The sequence below is a fragment of the Lithobates pipiens genome, unplaced genomic scaffold (genome assembly GCF_037356315.1).
Source record: "Lithobates pipiens isolate NorthernLeopardFrog02 unplaced genomic scaffold, aLitPip1_a1.2 Scaffold_8, whole genome shotgun sequence".
NCBI lineage: Eukaryota > Metazoa > Chordata > Amphibia > Anura > Ranidae > Lithobates > Lithobates pipiens.
In genome coordinates, this window is record NW_027507903.1 from 582736816 (window position 1) to 582758678 (window position 21863).

At 45.2% G+C, this 21863-nt stretch overlaps 1 protein-coding gene across 1 annotated transcript; it reads left to right on the top strand.

Annotated features, from left to right (window-relative positions):
• Window positions 1-6261: 6261 nt before the first annotated feature.
• CALR (calreticulin) lies at window positions 6262-20572 on the top strand. The gene is made up of 9 exons (XM_077470314.1): window positions 6262-6428; window positions 11243-11344; window positions 12492-12695; window positions 13699-13793; window positions 14504-14713; window positions 15585-15698; window positions 17507-17650; window positions 17736-17828; window positions 19223-20572. Exons 1-9 carry the CDS (start codon window positions 6335-6337, stop codon window positions 19427-19429), a joined length of 1263 nt encoding a protein of 420 aa, XP_077326440.1. The 5' UTR covers window positions 6262-6334; the 3' UTR covers window positions 19430-20572.
• The last annotated feature ends 1291 nt before the right edge of the window (window positions 20573-21863 follow it).

The window sequence follows — 21863 nt, forward strand, 5'->3', positions numbered from 1 at the left end:
ACTGCAGCATGTTGTGTTGCAATGCATTGCCATCCAGTGTTAGTGAGTTGCTGTATGTAAAAATATATACATGTATGGTGTGAACAGGACACATAGAAAAAAACAATTGTAGATCGATGCAGCTTAGTGTACATGGTGTGAAGGAAATCTTAGACTAGGTTTAAACCAGTGGTGGTGTTTGCTGTCCCTCTGAAAAGTGATCTGCAGTTTGAACAATTTTTTAGAGCTATTTGACAAGCATGGAGGAGGTGATATGTCTCCTGTTTTAACTTTAAAGTGTTTGTTAACCCCCCAGAAAAAATCCTGATCCTGTTCCCTTAACCACTTCAGCCCCGGAAGAATTTACCCTCTTCCTGACCAGAGCAGATTCGGCACTGCGTCGCTTTAACTGACAATTGCACGGTCGTGTAACGTGACTCCCAAACAAAATTGACGTCCTTTTTTTTCCCACAAATAAAGCTTTCTTTTTTTGGAGGTATTTTATCACCCCTGCGATTTTTATTTTTTGCGATATAAACCAAAAAAGTGACAATTTTGAAAGAAACGCATTATTTTTTACTTTTTGCTATAATAAATATCCCCAAAAAATACATAAAACATTTTTTTCCCTCTGTTTAGGCCGATACGTATTATTTTACATATTTTTGGTTAAAAAAAATCGCAATAAGCGTTTATTGATTGGTTTGTGCATAAGTTATAGCGTCTACAAAATAGGGGATAGGTTTATGGCATTTTTATTGATATATTTTTTTTTTACCAGTAATGGTGGCAATCAGTGATTTTTATATTGTGACTGCAACATTATGGTGGACACATCGGACAGTTTTGACACATTTTTGGGACCATTGGCATTAATACAGTGATCAATGCTAACAAATTGCATTGATTACTGTAAAAATGTCACTGGCAGGGGGCAGCAAGGCCATTGACATTCCATACAAAAGGATTGACTGCACCACACACACCCCTAGACCCAGCACCCGAGCTCAGGAGAATTGTTTTGTGTTAACTAACTGCCGACAAGGAATAAGCCAAGTTGTGTTCAGATCCTATTCCGAACCCACCTGAGCTATCCCACCAGGAAGCTGTTAATGAACAAAGCCAATCATGAGCTGCTGTGGCGTTCCCTACCTTGTAGCTGCATGTATACACGGCCCATGGTATATATGTGGCTTTGGGCAGGGAATGTCTCGGCCTCCTATGATTGGCTTTGTGCAGTAACAGTTTCCCGGCAGCATAGCTCAGGTGGTTTGGAACTAGGATCTGATCATTCCTGAGCTCATCCTTAATACCAGTCCACCACACTGCAACTGCATGCATTACATACAGTTGCAATGCGGTTGCTGTGTGGACCCCCTCACTTGAATGGTTTGTGCTCAGCAGGGGTCCCACCTGTCGAACATGACAGAGGGGTTCATTTTTGCAGTTGCATGTGTTCACCCCCATTCAGCTGCCTTTGCAGCTAAGGCTCGGCTCACACTAATGCGACTCCAAAGTCACGAGATTTTGAGTGAGACTTTGATGCGACTTTTAGACCTCCTGGCACTCAAGTCACAAGAAAGTCGCATCAAAGTTGTGTAGAAACCTTTTTCAAAGTCACTGCAACTTTGCTGTATAGATTGGAATGGGTGCCATTGAAATCCATGGGATGCGACTTTATGTGTCCAAACTTCCACTGCAATATTCCCATCGTACAAGTTCCTGCAGAAATGGCTGCATTTTCAGTTGGGTGCTGAAGCGACCACTGGCTGGAACCGTAAACAGTCAAAGAGAGAAATGTCTCCAGCCACACCAGGATCTCCAAAAATGGGTCCAAAACTTTAATCCACGATCACATAGTTACAACAAAAGGTGACATTTCGACGGCACTCAGGACCCCTTCATCAGGCACGTGACCCATGCCTGATGAAGGGGTTCTGCATAGCTCTGAAACGTTGCCTTTTGTTGTAACTATGTGATTGTGGATTAAAGTTTTGGACCCATTTTTGGAGATCCTGGTGTGGCTGGTGACATTTCTCTCTATTTATGTGTCCAAAGTCGCATGACAAGTCGCACTAGTGTGAAGGGAGCCTAAAAGGGGGTGTAAACCTCCTGTGATGCAGCTGCCCCCCAGAGCCCCCCTTTTACTTTCCTGAACCTGGTCTTTCCAGCGACGGGGATGAGCACACCAGCTCCAGCCGGTGTGTCTTGGGTCCTGATTGGATAGATTGATAGCAGCGGGACCACAGAAGAGGAGGTTCGGGGCCACTCTATACAAAACCAACTGCACAGAGGAAGTAAGTGTAACTATGACATGTTTGATTAACCACTTCAATACAGGGCACTTATCTTCCTGCCCAGACCAATTTTCAGCTTTCAGCGCTGCTGTCGCACTTTGCATGACAATTGCGCGGTCATGCTACACTGTACCCAAACTAAATTTTTATAATTTTGTTCCCACAAATAGAGCTTTCTTTTGGTGTTATTTGATCGCCTCTGGGATTTTTATTTTCTGCTAAACAAAAAAAAAAGAACATAAATTCAGAAAGTTTTTTGTTTTTTTGTTTCTGTTACAAAACTTTGTAAATAAGTATGTTTTCTCCTTCAATGATGGGCACTGATGGGGCTGCACTGAGAGGCACTGATGGGCACCAATGAGGTGGCACTGATGATGGGCACTAATATGCGGCACTGATAGGTACACATAGGTGGCACTGATAGGCGGCACGGATGGGCACTGATGTACACTAATGGATGGTACTGATGGGCATCACTGATTGGCATCCATTGTGGGCACTAATTGGCATCCCTGGTGGGGTCTAGTGGTGGGCATCTCTGGTGTGCCTGGTGGCATCCCTGGTGGTCCAGTGAGGGCATCCTCTGGGGGGGGGGATGTGCTGATAATCAATCAGCACAGACCCCCCTGTTAGAAGAGCAGTCGAATGGCTCACCTCTACTCGTGTCTGACAGACGCAAGTGAGGAAAAGCCGACCAATGGCTCTTCCTGTTTACACTGTGATCAGCTGTGATTGGACACGGCTGATCACGCGATAAAGTTGCGGTATGTCAGACTGACACACTGCTACAACGATCATCGTGATGCGCGCACCCCCGGGGCGTGTATTGGCTTGTTAGTCTGAAAGACGTCATATGACGTCCAGTCAGGATAACACAACCACTTTGCTGACGTCATTTTGCTATATGGCAAGCACCAAGTGGATAAGAAAAAAAAACTGACCTTTAGATATCCTTTAAAGGGTTAGTTCACCTTTACAAAAAAAACTGCCTATGTAGATAAGGGGCATTTGTAGATAAAAAAACAAATTGTGCGGCTCTAAATAAAGTTAAATAATGCCCTTGCTATAGGTGTAGGCCATTTACGTACCTTATAAAGCCTGACTGGAGTACTCCCAGGACGTTGCTAAGTGAGGCCTAGTCATTACTGCTCACCTTCACCATCACAGGAGTGAGCTCTTTCTCTTTTTCAACCCCTCTCACATGCTCTTTCTCTCCATGATGTTGTAGCTCTGAGCTCAATGTTCATAAACTCATTCCTGTGATGGTGGGGGTGGAGGTGAGCAGTAATGACTAGGCCTCACTTAGCAACATCCTGGGAGTATTCCAGTCAGGCTTGATGAGGTACGTAAAAAGCCTACGCCTATGGCAAGAGCATTATTCAACTTTATTCAGCCCAGTTTGTTTTTATCTACAGATGTCCTTTATCTGCACAGATGGTGTCTTGGTAATGGTTGGCCAGTGATGGCGAACCTTGGCACCCCAGATGTTCTGGATAGGGATGAGCTTGGGCATGTTCGCACACTCCACGTGCAGAGCCTGCCAGGATGTTGGCCCGTGCTGCGCTAATCACAGGCATTGAGACATTTCCCGATCTCTGCAGCCGCACATCAGGAAATGTCTCACTGCCTGTGATTAGCGCAGCGCCATGCCAACTTCCTGGTAGACTCTGCATGTGGAGTGTGCGAACACGCCTGAGACCATCCTTGGTTCTGGAACTACATTTCCCATGATGCTCCTGCAATCTGCAATGTAGTTGAGCATCATGGGAAATGTAGTTCCAAAACATCTGGGGTGTCAAGGTTCGCCATCACTGTGGTAGGCCATAGATGGTGCTAATTTCTGTGCTTAAAGGGAAATCCCTCCCGCTGAGACACTGTATTCTCCTGGGTGAGGGTCCACAGGAGAAGCCATCCCCACCAGGAGGAGACAGTGATTATTGCTAGCAACTATAGCAGCCGCTAGCGATAATCGCAAGTAAATCTGGCAGGCTGGTTGTACCCAAGTTTATCGACCAATCAACTTGTACATTTGGTCTGTCCATACACGGTCAAATCTTGGCCGATTGCTGCTGAACTGGCTGAGATTTGAACTGTTTATGGATGGACTAATCCTTTAAGGGCCCATTCACACTGCCCACATACTAAACCACAGTGACGTGTGGCGTGATGCGCGCTTTACCTCATCACACATATCTTCTTTTTTTTTCCCGCTTTTAGCAATTTTATTTGAAGTGCACAAAGTGACATTGATGTCCCTGCATGGTAGGGTTGCCACCTCATCCCTTTAAACCGGAACACATATTAATTACACAAGTTCTGTGGCTGATTAAGGTGGTAATTAAATTCACTTGGTGCCTTACATGCATTAAATTAGCCTCAGAACCTGTGTGATTCATATGTGTTTAGGTTTAAAGGGATGAGGTGGCATCTCTACTGCACGGCAACATGGTGTGTTGTGCTGCTGTGTGGTAACATGTGGCGCCACCCAGTGTGATGTGATAAAGCACAGCGTGTCTACATTTTATCACACTGCACCTCCAGGCTGTGAACGAGGTGCATAGAAAACAATGGTTTTCTATGTGCGGTAGAGGTGACTAGCATTCTTCCAGCATGGGAAAAACACCAACAGGTATCAAACTGGCGGTGTCACGTCACATTCAGCTACCCATCACATTTTGCTACCTGCTGGAGTGCGTATGAGCAACGCCGCCATATGCGTTCCAACACAGGGTCGCTCACCATGCTTCGGGCATAGCCTCGCTTCGCTCTGTATAATTATAACCCAACTCTATTGCCCCGTACACATGATCAGAATTTTGGTCGGAAAAAGCTCTGATGGTTTTCCTGACGGGACTCCGAAGGGATTTCGCTCAAGCTCTCTTGCATACACACGGTCACGCCAAATTTCCGACCGTCAAGAACGCGGTGACATACAACGCGTATGACGGGACTAAAAAAAAGAAGTTCAATAGCCAGTAGCCAATAGCTTCTGTCTCGTAGTTGAATCTTAGCATGCGTGAGTTTTTGCGCGTCGGAATTGCATACACACGATCAGAATTTCCGGAAAAATTGAGAACCTGCTCTCAATCTTTTGCTGGCAGAAATTCGGCCAGCACAATTCAGATGGAGCATATACACGGTCGCATTTTCCGACGAATAGCTCTCATCGGTCTTTTGCTGGCCGAAATTCCGACCATGTGTGTACGTGGCATTAGTCCACTTGGATGGTGGAGCTTGAACCTGGACTCAGGGGTGGAACGCATATGGCAGCGTCACGCATGCACAGTCCACGGGTAGCCAAATGTGATGGGTCGCCATATGTGACGAAACAGCGGCCCTCCGACTGTTGCGGTACTACAAGTCCCATCAGTAATTGCAAGGCTAACAGTTCACAGGCGGAGGCATGATGGGACTTGTAGTTCCACAACAGCTGGGGGGGGGGGTCACCTATTTGACACCCAATGTAATGTAAGACAGGCATATTTATTTTCAGTCATGATGTGTTATGTTTGTGAATGGGGACTCACATAATCCACTTTTTTTTTCTCATGTCACAACTTATAGGTTTTATCCTTGCTCTGACAGAACTCACACTGCTTTATGTGGCCGCCATTATAGGACACACTGAGAGAAATCCCCCTCCCCTCCATGCATCTCTCCAATGGCCACCAATACACATCTATAGCTATGGCTACACAGGCCACACCCACAGCCGGAAGAGATCACGTGCCTCAGCGCCGACTCGCCCCGCATCACGTGACCTATCCGCAAGCCTCGTCTCGCAGCCAACTGCTTGACGACTAGTAGGAGGCCCCTGCGTGGTGTTCCCTCATTGGCCGCGGCCTCGCCCAATCACGGGCAGCCATCTGTGTGCCCTGAATGGCAGAACCCGGCTTCCAATGGCGAGCGGACACCGGTGTAGGGGCGGCCAATGGGAGCGGATTTGGGAGGAGGGTGTGTGGAGGGCATATAAGAGCGGCGGTCGGCCGGCGCTGAGTGCTCAGTGGATATCAGCCGCTGCTGTTCATCGGTATCTCCGGGGAGCGCTTTCTTTAGTCATGGCCCGCATCGCTCTCCTCGTCCTACCGCTGCTGGCGGCTCTGTGCCTCGCTGAACCCTCCGTCTACTTCCAAGAGGAATTCGGGGATGGAGGTATGTGGACGGGCTGTGTGCCCTACAAGGGGCGGGCAATAGAGTGGGGTCACTGGGGACAGGCTAGACTAGTAAATCCCCGATAGCGCTAATCTACTGCGTTTGGCCTTACCACTGGCCTCCCTGTCTAGTGATGGGGTAGCTGGGCGTGTAATCTGTAAATCTGCTGACCTTTTGTGTCTGTAAAACGCACTACAAGTCCCAGTATACCAGTCATGCTGGGACTTGTAGCGCTTGATCCCTGCTGGGTGGGAATCTGAAAATCTGTCTTTAGGTGGTTTTTGTAGTTGCAGATGAACTACAAGTCCCAGGAACCATACACCATTGCTGTGCATGCTGGGACTTGTGGTGTAGCTGTATGATCTGTCTACAGGGGTGATGGCTGGCTTTGTATTTTGAAAATCGATTGCAGGGGAACCAGAAGTCTCAGAAACCCTTGCCACATCTGTGCATGCTGGGACTTGTGGTACTTGATCCCTGCTGGGTGGGAATCTGAAAATCCTGTCATGGGTGTTTTTGTAATTGCAGGTGAAGTACAAGCCCCAGGAAGCCTGCCATTGCTGTGCATGCTGGGACTTGTAGTGTAGCTGCATGCGCCCCCCTGTTAGGAGGAAATTTAAAGCTCCTCCTCTGAGTTCTGTAGCCACAGATGAGTTAGAAGTCCCAGAATGCCTGCTATATCTGTGTATGCTGGGATTTATAGTGCATGTCCATGATCCCAGTTTACTTAAATGAACCCTGGGCATGTGGTCTGAAAAATCTGTCCCTGATGATGTAGAAGTCCCAGCATGCCTGGCATATCTGGGCTCGCTAGGACTTGTAGGGCACCTGCATGATGATCCTTTATGGCCAATTCTGTCTTCTGGAAGTCTGACTTCTCGAGAGACCTAGTAACCCTGGTGGGGGGTCATGCTGGGACTTGTAGTTTTATGGATCCAGTAAAGTGCTGTTTGAGCATGTATACATCCCAAGGGACACAGACATGGGGATCATGAGAGAACCTGTCCCAGCATTAAACCCCCCCATGGCTGTATTCCCACCACAATGTTGGCTCTTACAGCAAAATCCAAGCATCTAGGGGCATACGGATTCTGTTGTATGCTTTGACATTGTGCCGTTAATACAGCGGTGGGGTTTGGTAGCTCATGCTGGGACTTTTAGTCCCCCTCCCCATTCTGTAGATCTGACATGGCCGCCGAGTCCCTGTTTGCACACTTCTCCTGTAATGACAGGATGTGCCATAAGTGTAACATGACATTTCCTGTCTCCCAGGACCTGGAGGTGGTGGTGATAATTACAGCCTTGTGTTCAGTCATTAGCCGGCTTTATTCAGCATTATTATAATCCTCATTGTGATCTTCCTCACTAGTGACTGGGCGTCCGTGTGGGTTCTGTAGTCATTGCAGAGGTTTTGGGTCACTGTGGACTTGTCTGGGGGTTCTTGGGTCATATGCTTAGGGGGCAGCTACCTGGGGGGCTGTGATTGGGGACGGGTCTGGGGGTGTTGGGGTAGTTGGGTTTTGTTGGGACTGGTTTAGGTATTTGGGGAAAGTATGTGAGGGGTGTCTCTAGGGTGGGGCGGGGGGGGGCTGAAGAGTGTCAGGTCATTGGGAGGTGTCAATGGTGGGTCTCAGTTGATCTGAATTGGGGGATTATCTGTGAAGTCTGTTTTTCTATGGGGGATCTTTAGTTACAATGTTATGGTGGCCAATCATGGCACAATTTTCAATCCAGTTGCTGTATGATTGGATCAAAACTGTTGAATAGACATAATTTCCCCTCTGTGTGATTAAAGTGATTGTAAAGGCAGAAGTTTATTTTTTATTTTTTTTATCTTGATGCATTAACATAAAAAAACCTGTGTAGCAGCCTCCCTAGTACATGCCTGAGCCCATCTCTATCCAGCAATGTTGTGGGAGTGTCTCGGCTGCCTGGGTTGCCCCCCCCCTCCCCTCATTGGCTAAGACAGCAGCGTGGTGCAATTGGCTCCTGCTTCTGTCAGTCAGCCAATCAGGAAAAGAAAGGGGGCATGGCTGGGTCTTGGCTCAGTGTTTGAATGGACACAGGGAGCTGTGACTTGGCTGGGGTGCCCCCATAGCAAGCTGCTTTCTGTGGGGACACTCATCAGGTGGGAGGGGCCTCAAGAGCTGATGAGGGACCCGAGAGCTGGATCCAGGCTTCCCTGTGCAAAACAAACTGTACAGAGAGGGTACAAGTATAACTTCTTTGTTATTTAAGACACTTTACAATAACTTTACGCCCCTGTTCACACTGAATATGGCTATGAAATTGCGCAACTTCAGCACTATTTCAAAGCTGACAGTTAAAGGAATTGCTAAAAAGCTAAAGGAATGATTTGCATGGCTCCACCCACTTTAATGAAATGAGAAATACTCCTTGAATTGGGAATTTGTTATGGACAGATGTGACAGTACAGGATAATACCAATTTGGTACATAGGAACTACAACTCCCAGCATGCCTTCAATTGTAGGTCATGTGTCTGGGTCGTTTGACACGGAAGTTCAGTGTGTCCAGGGACAGATGTCTGGAGTGCAGACTGCGCACATTCCAGGTATTTGTATCGGGACACATATTACCCAAGCCCTGTTCACACTGGTGTGGCTTTGAAATTGCGCTACTTCAGCGAGATTTCAAAGCCGCACATCAGAGTGATTTTCACTGCTGATTTCATTGCATCTTGTGACTTCAAACAAGTCTATGCAAGTTGCAATGAAATGAGAAAACGGTAAAGCCGGAACCTTTTTCGAAGTTGCTTTCAGCATGAATTGTAACTGTTTGGTTCCATTGCTGACAATGGGGTACGACTTGTCATGTGATTTGGAACTGTCAAATTGCATTGTGTGAACAGGGGCTATAAAAGTTGGTGCGTTGTCCAGCCTCAGCGGCTGTCAGCCTCTCCTAGACTTGTACACGGCTGCATAGTGCATTTGTGCCTTCCATCCGTGCCCGGGTGGTCGCGCCGTTGGGGCTGGGTGCCCGGGTGGTCGCGCCGTTGGGGCTGGGTGCCCGGGTGGTCGTGCCGTTGGGGCTGGGCACCCTGTGTGCATGGGGCCCTAGATCTGTGTCTACGCATGTCTGGTAATGAAGTTTTAGCGTGTTTCCCGAAGGTGAGGCTAAATTTAACAGGAATTTTAGTCCTCTGAATACGTGGATGCCCGTTCCCAGCCCTGCCTATGGTTGCCCAGGTAACATATATATGTTCTGGAAACCTCCATCTTGCACCATACCTGTGCATTCGTCTATACAGGATGAATGTGTACGCAAAATCTTCATGTTCTACCGATAGATTGAAGGGTTTCTACAATTGGCATATATTTGGCTCGTGCTCTCTATAGAAACCGGATGGGCACGCTCAGTTGATTCTGAATTGTCTCGGGTGCCGGTGTCTTCCTGACTGATTTACATATCTCTTGTGTAATGGTTTTGCTACATCTGGGCAGGTTTCAGACCCAATACAATTTTATGGCAGCTGATTGGACACCTTTTTGTCTACGTATAAACGTCTGCCCTCAAGCTCAGTCAATCAGAATCTGTGAGCCGTATACATTTTATGCAAAGCCTTGTGGGATCGAAGCCTGATGGAGACTGTGTAAGTGCAGGGCTGTCCGGCATGTCCTACCAATCCAGCCGGCTGCTGCTGTTAATGAAGCATTCCTCCCATTTGTCCCCAAGTCCTCCTTTCCTCCTTCCTGGTCATCATGCAGCTGTATGAATCTTCTGGAAACAGAAAGGGGAGGAGGGTGCTCGTTGCCTGAATTCCCCCCCCCCCTCTGCTTTTCATAGTGAAAGAGAAAGCACGGCCTAAGTATCGTTATGAGTATTCTCCCTTCCTCTGTGTAATGAGTAAATATAGGCAGCAGGTCAGACCTTGGCTTCAGCACTGCAATAACCTTTGCAGTATGCACATTTAATGACTGTGATTACTCTTCCAATAGCCTTGGGTATTCAATTTTTCATCAAGGTCCTTTGTAGGCAGATGCACACCCCAAGTACAGGGGGCGATTCGCTGAAGAATTTGCAGCATGTTTCTGGCATTTTGTATGTAGTTGGAAGCTCTGCTCCAAATCCACTAACGTCATGTATGCAACAATTTTATTTTTTTAGGGAGCCTCCCCCCGCCCTCAGAAAACAATGATCATTGCTGGTGGATATACCCCCCCCACCACCAGTGGTGATGACATGGGGAAAATAAACCAACATCCTGGTTAATCAACTTGAGTATAACCAGCCTGTCTGTAGATAGAAATTTGGTTCCTGCTGAACCGGCTGCTTTTCAATCCATCTATACCTGGCCTAAACCTTTGTGGATGGTGGTTCTAGCTACCCTCTGTTGAAAACAGAACCATAACTCAGTTGAAGTACATATGATGTGCTCAAACCCCTCCCCCTCTCACCCCCAGAGCTTGAAAACATTGGCCACATTGTGCTAAACTGTTTTTTTGGGAGACTTTTCTAACTCCAGATCCAGGTTTAGGTGAATACATTCATGTCCTTAAGGTAAAACGTCCTGAGATAATGTGGCATGTATGTGCGGCTAAGTGTATTAAGTCCTTTAATTGTCGGGTTACCCATTGCTGTGCTTTATGTAAAAGCATCATTAAGGTAATAATGGGTAGCGTACTTCAGTCACTTCTGACACACAATGCTTTGATGGACAGCTGCTTGTGAAGGGTATTGTTACATGAGACCTTGTGTGATCCGGTTACAAGCACTCTGCAGAATAGCTTTGTTGTATCTGCTCTGTATTGCAGTCTGACGTGCTAATGTGCATTTTTTTTTTTTTTTTTTCAGATGCCTGGAAAGAACGATGGACACAGTCTAAGCACAAGACAGACTATGGCCAGTTTAAGCTTACTGCGGGCAAGTTTTATGGAGACGAAGAGAAAGACAAAGGTAAGTGGCCTTCATTTCTTCATGTTGGCAGGTTAGAGGAACTCCAGGCATGTCACTTCTGAAGCCAGTTGGACTTGGTTGTAAAACCTTACATTAACCCAGTGAAGTTACTGGCCTCAGGTGATACGCAGATGAAACAATTCCAAACCAAAGTTTTTCTGGTTTATCTGCAGTCTTTTGCTCTACATCCCTTTAAAGTCCAGAATTTATAAACCTTTTCTGAGCTGTTAGAAAATGGTGGGCGTAGAGCTGAATTTACACTCTGCTGAGCTCATTGAGAGCCCTGAGAGCTGATTGGAGGGAAGGAAGCCGCCCGCCCTACACACAGGAACAGAGCTATGGCTGCCAATTGCAACCTGTGCGCTCCATCCTATCACTTTTTTTTGTCGTGAGAACTGATTCATGCTGATAGCAGAGGAACAAAGCAGACAAATTAGTAAAGGTACACACTATAGAGGGATATGCTTTGTTCATATTTCATGCCTGAGATTCACAACCACTTCAACATTGGGTTTGTCTATTCAGATTTTCAGTAGTGTTGCACATGTGGTTAGACTAGAGAAGTCCCTAAAGGAGCAATGCATGGCGACTGCTCAGCTGCAGCACCACGTAGACTGGAGAAGGAGCAACAAAATAAAGTATCATGCAAAGCAATATGAAATATTCTATTAACTGGACTGGTTTTCAACAGCCTTTTTTAGCTTGGGTTAGAGGACCTGCAGCTAGCTCTTAAAGTCATTTTAGGTGACTTTTATATATGTTTAGTGTTGGATTTCTAATAACGGATACAAATATCTCAATGGTAATCCCAGCGTTGGTAGCAAACGATTAGTTCCAGGCCATGTAAGAGGACGCAGGGACACGGAATGAGATTTGAGGAGAAGCGGTTTAACTTTAACCTGCGCAGGGGTTTTTCACTGCCAGGGTAATAAGCGTGCGGACCGCTCTTCCACAATTGGCGGTGTCAACATGAAGTATTGATAGTTTCAAAAGACTCTTGGACATTCAACTTATCAAATGCAATATACAGGGATATGGGAAGTTATTTTTCTACACTCACACCAGTGCAGGTTGAACTAGGTGGACTGTTGTCTTTATTCAACCTTGCCAACTTTCTAACAGTCACCACTGTTGCTTTTTCCCTTAGGTCTCCAGACCAGCCAAGATGCCAAATTCTATGCCCACTCTGCTGGATTCCCTGCTTTCTCCAACAAAGACAAGACTCTTGTAGTTCAGTTTTCAGTGAAGCACGAACAGAACATTGACTGTGGCGGAGGATACGTGAAGCTTTTCCCAAGCACTCTAGAGCAGACTGACATGCACGGAGAGTCTGAATATAACATCATGTTTGGTAAGTGAACTGATAGGGCAGGTGTGGAAAACACCAAGCTTTTTTGAATGACCTTGTTGCCTGAACTTTCTAGTTCTTTGTAGTTTAAATGGAAATACCCTGCTTATGTCTGGCAGTCAGTCTTGTTTCCAAAGTGTCAGTGGGAGGAGTTGAAGTCTGCTTCCCCAAGCCACCTGCTGGTGAAGCTTTATATTACAGAGCAATTATCTGTATGGAAATGGCATCAGACTGCACTCCCATCTGCTTTCCAACAGACTGAGACCTACCCAAAGCAAAACACCATGCACACGTTGGCATGGAGCGGTGCCATTTATGTTCAATGGCACACCAACACTAGGGCAGTGCAATGTAATGCACTACCGTGAGCTGTGGTGCACTGTTGCAGAAAAATGGTGCGTGTCTTGTCAGTCTGTATTGTGCTGACAGGCCATTCAAAGTGTGTTAAAGCTGTAGTTGTGTGAAAAAAGCGCCTCCCTCTTCACCCAGTCCTGAGTTTACAGGCTTTAGTGATATGAATGGCCTAGCCAGTGATGTCACTCCCACGTGTGTAAGACTGTTTATGGCACAACTCTGAAAGAACGGCACAGATATGCTATTCTTTCAGAGTGCATGTGCCAGTGATGTCACTGGATGCATCTAAAGTAAATATCGCCTAAACGGTACATTTAAGAGATATTTGCAATACCTATAGGTAAGCCTATAATAAGGTTTACCTATAGGTAAATATCATACATGGAAGTTTACGCCCACTTTGATCGCAAGCCATGTTGCATATTAAACAAGTCTGGTTGTGGCAGATGAACTGCAGGGGATACAGGCATGCCATGCTTTGGTATCCTTCCTCTCCAGAGGAGGCACAGATGCAAACTGCCCATTCCAGCATGGATCCGTTTCAGTGTCTGGTGTAGTCACTTTTTAAATAGATTCAATGCTACTTTGACTTGCCTAATCGCTAAATATCACTACTGCAGGCTTGTAATCCTATATTTTCTGTATCTTTCAGGTCCTGACATTTGCGGGCCACCCACCAAGAAAGTGCATGTAATCTTCAACTACAAGGGGAAGAACTTGCAGATTAACAAAGATATCCGATGCAAAGTGAGTAAAGAATTTTGACTTGGTCTGTCAAAAATCTCCCTTTAAACGTTTAAAGGGGGTTAAATGTCTTGTGTGTTTAGACCATGGTTATTTGAAGTGTGTTATCCTCTACTTGCATTAGTTCAATTTTTGTAATATTCGAGAAGTGAAGATGCTTATAATAAATGCATTAACTCCAATTTCAATCAATGCACTGTTTTGAATAATGAAGGGCTAAGAATATCTTGATAGGTTTTTACTGCTGTCAACAGATCAATAGTCCCCTTTTATGTCTGGCAATAGTGCAGGAAAAGGAACAGAGCTTTCAACAGGACAGGAGGGCACAGGCAATATTCCTAATGCTGAGCCCCTCAGCCTTGGCTTTAAAATGTGTGCACTATTAATGGGTGCCGGCACTGCTGTTTGACTCAAATGCATGCCAGATGTAACATAGACACAGAATGCCGTTGTCTACCCAATGTATACATACAATGCCTTATAGTACACGTGGTGCTGTCACAAGATTTTGCCTCCAACACCTGGTGCTGAAACTTGGCTTTACAGACTGGAAGTAGTGTAGTCCTGAATTATAAATTCCAGGTACAGCCCCTACTTTAAGGACTCCTGCATTTTAGCACATTGATAGGTCAGCAACTGAAGGGTGGATTTCTAGTTGGGTTTTAATGACTTATTGATATTGTACTGAAATCTGAACCTTTTTCCTTCTTCAGGATGATGTTTACAGTCATCTCTACACCTTGATTGTACGCCCTGATAACACTTATGAGGTGAAAATTGATAACAGCAAGGTTGAATCTGGCAACCTGGAGGACGACTGGGACTTCCTTCCCGCCAAGAAAATTAAGGACCCTGAGGCCAAGAAGCCCGATGACTGGGATGAGCGCCCCAAAATCGATGATCCCGAGGACAAGAAACCAGAGGTTGGTGTCTAATTTGAGCAACCCCTCACAGAATGATGGCTGTTAGAAATTGTACAATACAACAGTGTTCTGAACAGGGCAGTAGAATCCACTAATGTTCTGCAAGTAATGGGTTATCCAGTAGCAGCTATTTAGTCTAAGCTGCTTCTATCACTATTGTGACTGTAGTCTTTGGACTTGGAACCTCCCACCATTGCTTTCCATTTTGGAATTTTATGGTTTCATGTTTGAAACAAGTACCAGCTGCATTGCCACTTGAAGTTTTACCAGGGTCTGCCACTAGGAGTCTGTAGCTGAGATTTAAAGTGGCGTTCCACCGAAAAGTGGAACATCCGCTTATCCGATTCCTCCACCCCCTCTCAAGTGCCACATTTAAAACACTTTGGGGGGAGTGGATAGCTGTTTTTTTACAGGTACTGTGTCCCCACTTCCGGGAGACTGGGCTGTGGCAAATTAAATCAGCAGCTCAGTCCCCCTTCAGCCGGGCTAGTGAGCGCACGTGCAGTAGGGATCCGTTCGTGAAGCTGAAAGGGTACCGTACACCGCCGGGTTCCCTTACTCACAATCGCAGCAGCACTCATCCAGCTGCTAAAAACATCAGCTACGATGCTGACATCGCTGGACTCCAGGACAGGTAAGTGTCCTAATGTTAAGTCAGCAGCTACAATGTGTAGCTGCTGACTTTTTTTTTTTTTTTTTTTTTTTTTAAGGGGTGGACGGAACTCTGCTTTAAGACCTTAAGCTACCTCCACTAAATTGGTAACTAGATGCAGCTTAGACACAACCTAATATATTGGCATTCTGGGATAAGATGACTGTGTAGAAAACTAGAATTTTTAATTGTCTAAGTCATTTTTTTAATTGTTTGCAGGACTGGGAAAAGCCAGAACATATCCCTGACCCAGATGCAGTGAAACCAGAAGATTGGGATGAAGAGATGGATGGAGAGTGGGAGCCACCAGTCATCACAAATCCAGAGTACAAGGTAAGCTATTTTATCCTGTCCTTGCTGAGTTTACCAATGGTATTAAGTCTCTGAAAGCTAGAGCTTGAGGAAAATCTAAAGGGTCCCCCATCTAGTTTATCAAGTGGCATGGTGTTTACAAAAAGTGACCAGAAAATTGTCACATTTGTTTGCTTTATAGAAAGGTGACAGCTTCCAATTAACTGTTAAAGCACCCAGAAGAGGTATGTAAAGGGGTAGCTTGAATTTGTTGCTTGCTCCATCTCTAGCTAGAGATCTGTACCTCAGTGCAGAACTGAGCTGGAGTTAAGTGTCTGCAGGGGCCCAGAGCATTGCTCCTGAGATCCCCTGATTGTGTTTGCATGCTCGTTGTCAGAGTGCACATTTTTGCTTTTGCAAAATTGTGTTTTGCAATGGGCAGAATTTTTATTGACCTTGGTCATTTAAGTATTAGGACTTAAAGTGGATGTAAACCCAATTTTTTTTATTTTATCTGGCACAAGATAGTGTGGGATTTCAGATCAGCTGTGCCCAGTCTTGCCACAGAGTTAATCTCCAGCTCTGAGCAATCCTCATGCTTTTTTTTTTTTTTTTTTTTTTTTTTTTTTTTCTCTAAAGTGAAATAAAATGTACAAAGTGAAATCTTTGTCCGTTCTTCCCCCCCCTTGCTGTGTTTGACAGGTGATTTACATATCTCGTGCACTAGCGTAAGACATGCATTATTTCCACCCCCACTCCTTTCTTCAGCTCTGCAAGGATTGGCTGTTCCACACCTCAGCATGAGGTAACACTGATCGTCTTCTGCCGGCAGGGAAGGCTCCCCACTAGCAGAATACAATAGCGCAGCGAGAGATGTGCCTTTATCAACCTGTGGTAGAAGGGAAGAAAATTACATAATTTATGGCCTGCCTTACACCTTTGCTTACTAACCTGTGAGTAAGTTGGTGGTTGCATACAGATAAGCAGGTTAACACTTGAAGGTTATGAAGATTTTAATTTTTTTAAACTTCAAACAAAACCAAAGAGAATTCTCAACTAACTGAATTATTCTGTCTAACAGTATGCATTAAAAGCAAGTTTCATTGCACACATTTGCAAATACATGTGTAAGCTGCATAGCCACTTCACAGCACCCCCAGTATTACCTGCAGTCTTGACTCTAAATTTTGAGTCTCCATAGTAGGACATGCATTTTTAGAAGCAAAGGGCAGGTGAGAATGGAGAGAGCCCACCTCTCAAAGGCAAACTGGACACATGGCACAATGGCAACAAAGGTGTCCAGTATGTCCATCCCAGGTTTTTAAGAACCCCCCCCCCCCCCATCTGGACGGTTGGCAGTTCAGTCTTCCAAATTTGTTGCTTGGCTACATTTAGGTAATTGGTCACCTTTTTGTCCTGAAATGCCATCCATGATGAAGCATCCCTCCACTCGACTTAGTTGCCTGCTAATATCTCATATCTCATCCAGAAGCAGCCATTCTGTTTTGCTGTAAAAAAAAATTGGTGCTATGTAGGCAATCTGGGAATAGCACGGTATACAGCTTATGGCTTCTTATTAATGTTCAATACTATTGTACATGGATGCAGGGTTTCTTCCATAGTTGGCTGGTGTAGATGTGCATATTGTAGCACAGCTGAAGAAATGCTCAGGGTGTGTTAAAGCCATGGAAGTCTCTCCACCCATTTTCACTTTTGTCTATGCTTGCAGAAACCAAATTCAATTTTCCCTGTGGGAATATCTAAGGCTTATAAGTGGCGTAACTGTTATAGATGCACTTATTACAGGATAGGTTGGTTTGTACTTGAAATAACAATCTGCTTTTTTGCAGGGAGAGTGGAAACCACGCCAGATTGACAACCCTGACTACAAAGGAAAGTGGGTGCACCCAGAGATCGACAACCCAGAATATACCCCAGATCCTACTCTGTACTCCTATGAAGACTTTGGAGCTTTGGGCCTTGATCTGTGGCAGGTAAGCAGACATTCCCTAATGGCTTTAAAACTTCAAAGTTTGAAACAATGAAGTTGTAACGAGCTGCTCTTTTTTTTTTTTGCAGGTCAAATCTGGCACCATCTTTGACAACTTCTTGATTACAGACGATGAGAAGTTTGCAGAGGAACATGCCACAAAGACATGGGGTGTCACAAAGGTATGTGTAGTAGATCCAGAATTGAAATGCGGTTGGCTTAAATCACTGCAGGGACTGGAACATATAATGAACACACTAGTGATTTTTATTGGTAAACTTGCTGCTTTATTGACTTGCGTGCTGCCACTGACATATGTGTTCAAGAGAACACACCATGACCTGTAACTACCACCTAAGGGATTTTTAAAAGTGAATCTGTGGCTCCTTGTATAAACCGTATTGAGGATGGTTACCTCTTCTAAACATTAGTGGAGCAGTTCTGTCCACCATTCCTCGCTTAAACTGTTTTTTATTTGAGTAGAACCCTGTGGTTGCCCTACTGTTTTTCTTTTTTTTTTTTTTGGGGGGGGGGGGGGGGGGGCTGCAGCTGTCAGCAGGACAGGAAATGTAAGTTTGATGTAAAAATTTATAACTTCCAATAACTGATTTAATAATGCACTTGCAAAAATATCAATTTAAGCATTTGGAGATGTACATTGCTGCTAGTCATGCAGATTGTTTGGTCAGCTCACAGGATAGGGATATTGATCACTAGCCATGAGGCTGGGGACAGGTGACACAGGAAGCCAAAGTGCCAAAAAAGGACCTGAGTGCCAGCCTTGATAACCACTTGCCAACACAGACCCGCTGATCATGGTAAAATGCCAAATCAGTGGCCTTTTATCATGTGATCATCTGTGTCTAATCACAGCTGATTGTGTGTAAACAAATGGTGGCTATCTACATTTTCTTTCCTCACTGTGTGAGGAAAGCCAGTGACAGCAATCGGGTGAAAGTGCCCAGTAAACAAGTAGTTGCAATTGAGGCATATGTCAGTTGATCACTGGATAATCTGCAGCGCTTTGCAAACTGACACTATAAATCGGGGATATGCAATTAGCGGACCTCCAGCTGTTGCAGAACTAAAAGTCCCATGAGTCATAGCAAGACTCTGACAGCCACAACAATAACACGCAGAGGCATGATGGGACTTGTAGTTTTGTAACAGCTGGAGGTCCGCTAATTGCATATCCTTGCTATAAATCATGAATAATTGTGTTCACCATGTTGGATGTTTTATAAATCTGTAAATTGACAGTTCTCTGATGGAGCAGTTGCCCTGATGTTTTCAAACAGCTTAAAGAGTAAGTAAACCTGATGGGCTTACTTCTCTCTCCCTGCAAAGGTAAAGCATAATGGGCTACTATGTTTCACTTACCTGTCATTGGGGATTGAGGATGAACTGCTGCATGTATGAAGAGTAGACAAAGGTGCACACATGTGCAGGAACCCCCAAATCCCCCCCGTGACAGTCTTTGTAATAGCCTGTAATTCATGAGGTCTTACAGACATGAAGCACACAACATAAATAACCATCTTTTTTTTTTTTTTTTTTTTTCCCTCTACCCATACAGGAAGGAGAGAAAAAGATGAAGGAACTGCAGGATGAAGAGGAACGCAAGAAACAAGAGGAGGAAGAGAAGAAGAGAAAAGAACAGGAGCCTGCTGAAGAGGCTGCTGATGATGATGATGACGAAGAAGATGACGATGATGATGAAGAAAAAGAGAAGGAGGAGGATGATGAGGAAGAAAGTGAAGCACCTCAGAAAGATGAGCTTTAAAGTTGGCGTCTCTCCTCCTGATCAGCGCTCTCCCCTTCCCTGGGCGTTCATGTCTTGGATAGGAGAGGGGAAATGGGATCGTTCTGTCTCTATGAGACTCAAAATTTATATATATTTTTTACAGTTTTTGTTTTAACCCTGTAATGGAGGATGATCTGTCAATCTTCCCTTATCCCTTTTACCCATATCCTCTCTCCTTATCCCCTCTTCAGTCTTGTCACCAAGTCTCCTGCTGCCCTTAGGCCCTGGCTCCCAATTGCAGTAAACCTCTGTGCCACCTCTGCAGTATGCTCCCCAGACTTTCCCTGTGTGGGAGTGGCCAACCAGGATAATTTAAATTGACCTTGCGCCCCCCCCCCCCCCCCCCCCCCCCTCCTTCAAAACCACTTGATGACTTCCTCCCCCATCCGAGGGGCTTCTGAGGTGCATTAGCCATTGTTGCAACACCTGGTCAAATATTGCCAAACTTAGTCGCATTCCATCAGCCCTCGTTCACATTGCAGTATCAAATCATGTCAGTGTTCTGTACAATTTGGTTGATGTAGTTTTTAGGGAACTAAAGCTTTAATTTAAAGCCACCTCGGATCCTGATGGAGCAGTGGACAAACCTCTGGTGGTCAGATTTTAGTGCAGTCTACCAACTGAGAACTGTTGGGTGTTATTAGTGAGTGGACAAAACAACAAAGCTTATAAAATGGCTTATTTCAGAGGTCTGTTTCAGCCAGCACTTGGCTGAATCCCATTTAAAGACATCCTCCCTCAAGTGTTAAAGGGGACCGGTGAGAACAGCAGTTGTGTGGCACAGCCGAGACTCCTGTTTGGTCCTCTGAGCTTCCATTGCCTTGCCTGAATTCAAGAAGTGATGCTGGTTCCTGGGGCTGAATGTGAGCCTTGGCTGTGATTAACAGCTATCCTGACCTGTTCCCTTTAAGTGAACTTGCCAACACATGCCCCTCATTGTGCCCTGTGATGTGGTGAAATGAGCCTTACCAAGCCTTCAGTCCACCCTGCTTCAAGCTCTGATTCTAATTTATATTGATGCAGGGATCATCGCCAGAATGTATGTATGGGTTATGTTTTGGAATGTACAGATGTCTGTAAAATTTCTAATTAAAGGAAAAACCTTTTTTTTGTGTCCAAAAACCTGTCTCACTTTTATTGTCTTTGAATTGGTATATTGGCTGCCGTGTCACTGTAAGGCCTCAGAGGCGAATGAGGGGGGATGGGCTGCTTCTTTCGATGTGACTAAAGACAGCCTCCAGGATACAGCAGAACTCTGTATCGCCACAAAAGCTGGACAATTAGCTGTCAGTTTGTGACCAGTTGCACCAGCTCTGAATGGACACTGTCTGCATCCAGGGCCGGTCAGACCCTAATCACGTTTAATCCCATGGATGAGCAGTTTCACATAATCAGTGGTACTGGCCTGTTTTATACATGGCAGGGGTTGCCAAACTTTCCCAACAATTTACTGTCCTTCAGGCTTTAGTGGGGCTGGATTGTGGCCAGTGGGGGGGGGGGGGGGGTTTATAAAGTGTCCACAGCACAGCATCAGTGAACATAAACATTGCCTCAGGGCTGGTGGTCAGTGGGAAGAATAGTGCCCCATTGTTGGTGTCGTGGGATGGAATAGTGCCCCATTGGTGTTATAAAGGAATGGTGCCCCATCGTTTTTTTCTGTAATGAGGCAATGGTGCCTCATCTCATTTGGAGAGGGGGTGGGATAATGGCTAGCAAGGGGCTGCATCTGGCCCTCGGCCAGTTTGGAGACCACTGATATAGGATCAAAATCTGCCTGTGGTTGTTCCATAAACTGTGCATGGGGTACTTATTCTGCTGGCAAGGACCAGATTCTTGTCAGTGGCTGTCCTAAAAAATCAGTTGCATCTCGTGACATTTGGGGTCAGATTTACTAAAATTGGTGCACACAGAATCTGGTGCAGCTGTGCATAGTTAACCAATCGGCTTTTAACTTCAGCTTGTTCAATTAAGCTTTGACATAAAACCTGGAAGCTGATTGTAGAGCTGTGCCAGATTTTGGACTCCCCAGCTTTAGTAAATCAACCCTTTGGTGTCCCATTATCTACAGAATATATCCATGTATTGCAGAGAAGACAAGTGGTTATATTTCATTAAAGGATGCAGCTGGATAAGTAGACAATCCAGCTCTTGTCCTTCAATGAACTTGGCAAAAGGCTTTTACGATGGTTTAGGCTGCCAAACAAAAAATTGTGCATGAACACAAAATTTAATAGACTTCATGAAACATGTGTCCAATCAAATGACTGATTAAAAATCCTCAGTGATGAGACAATACAAGTGAGGAACTGGCTGCAGAGCATTCAAAATGCAACAGACTTCTAATGGAAAGTTGTAGATAAATGCTACTTGCCAGACAAGGTGGACCCACTTTCCATACAATAGTGGGTCAATT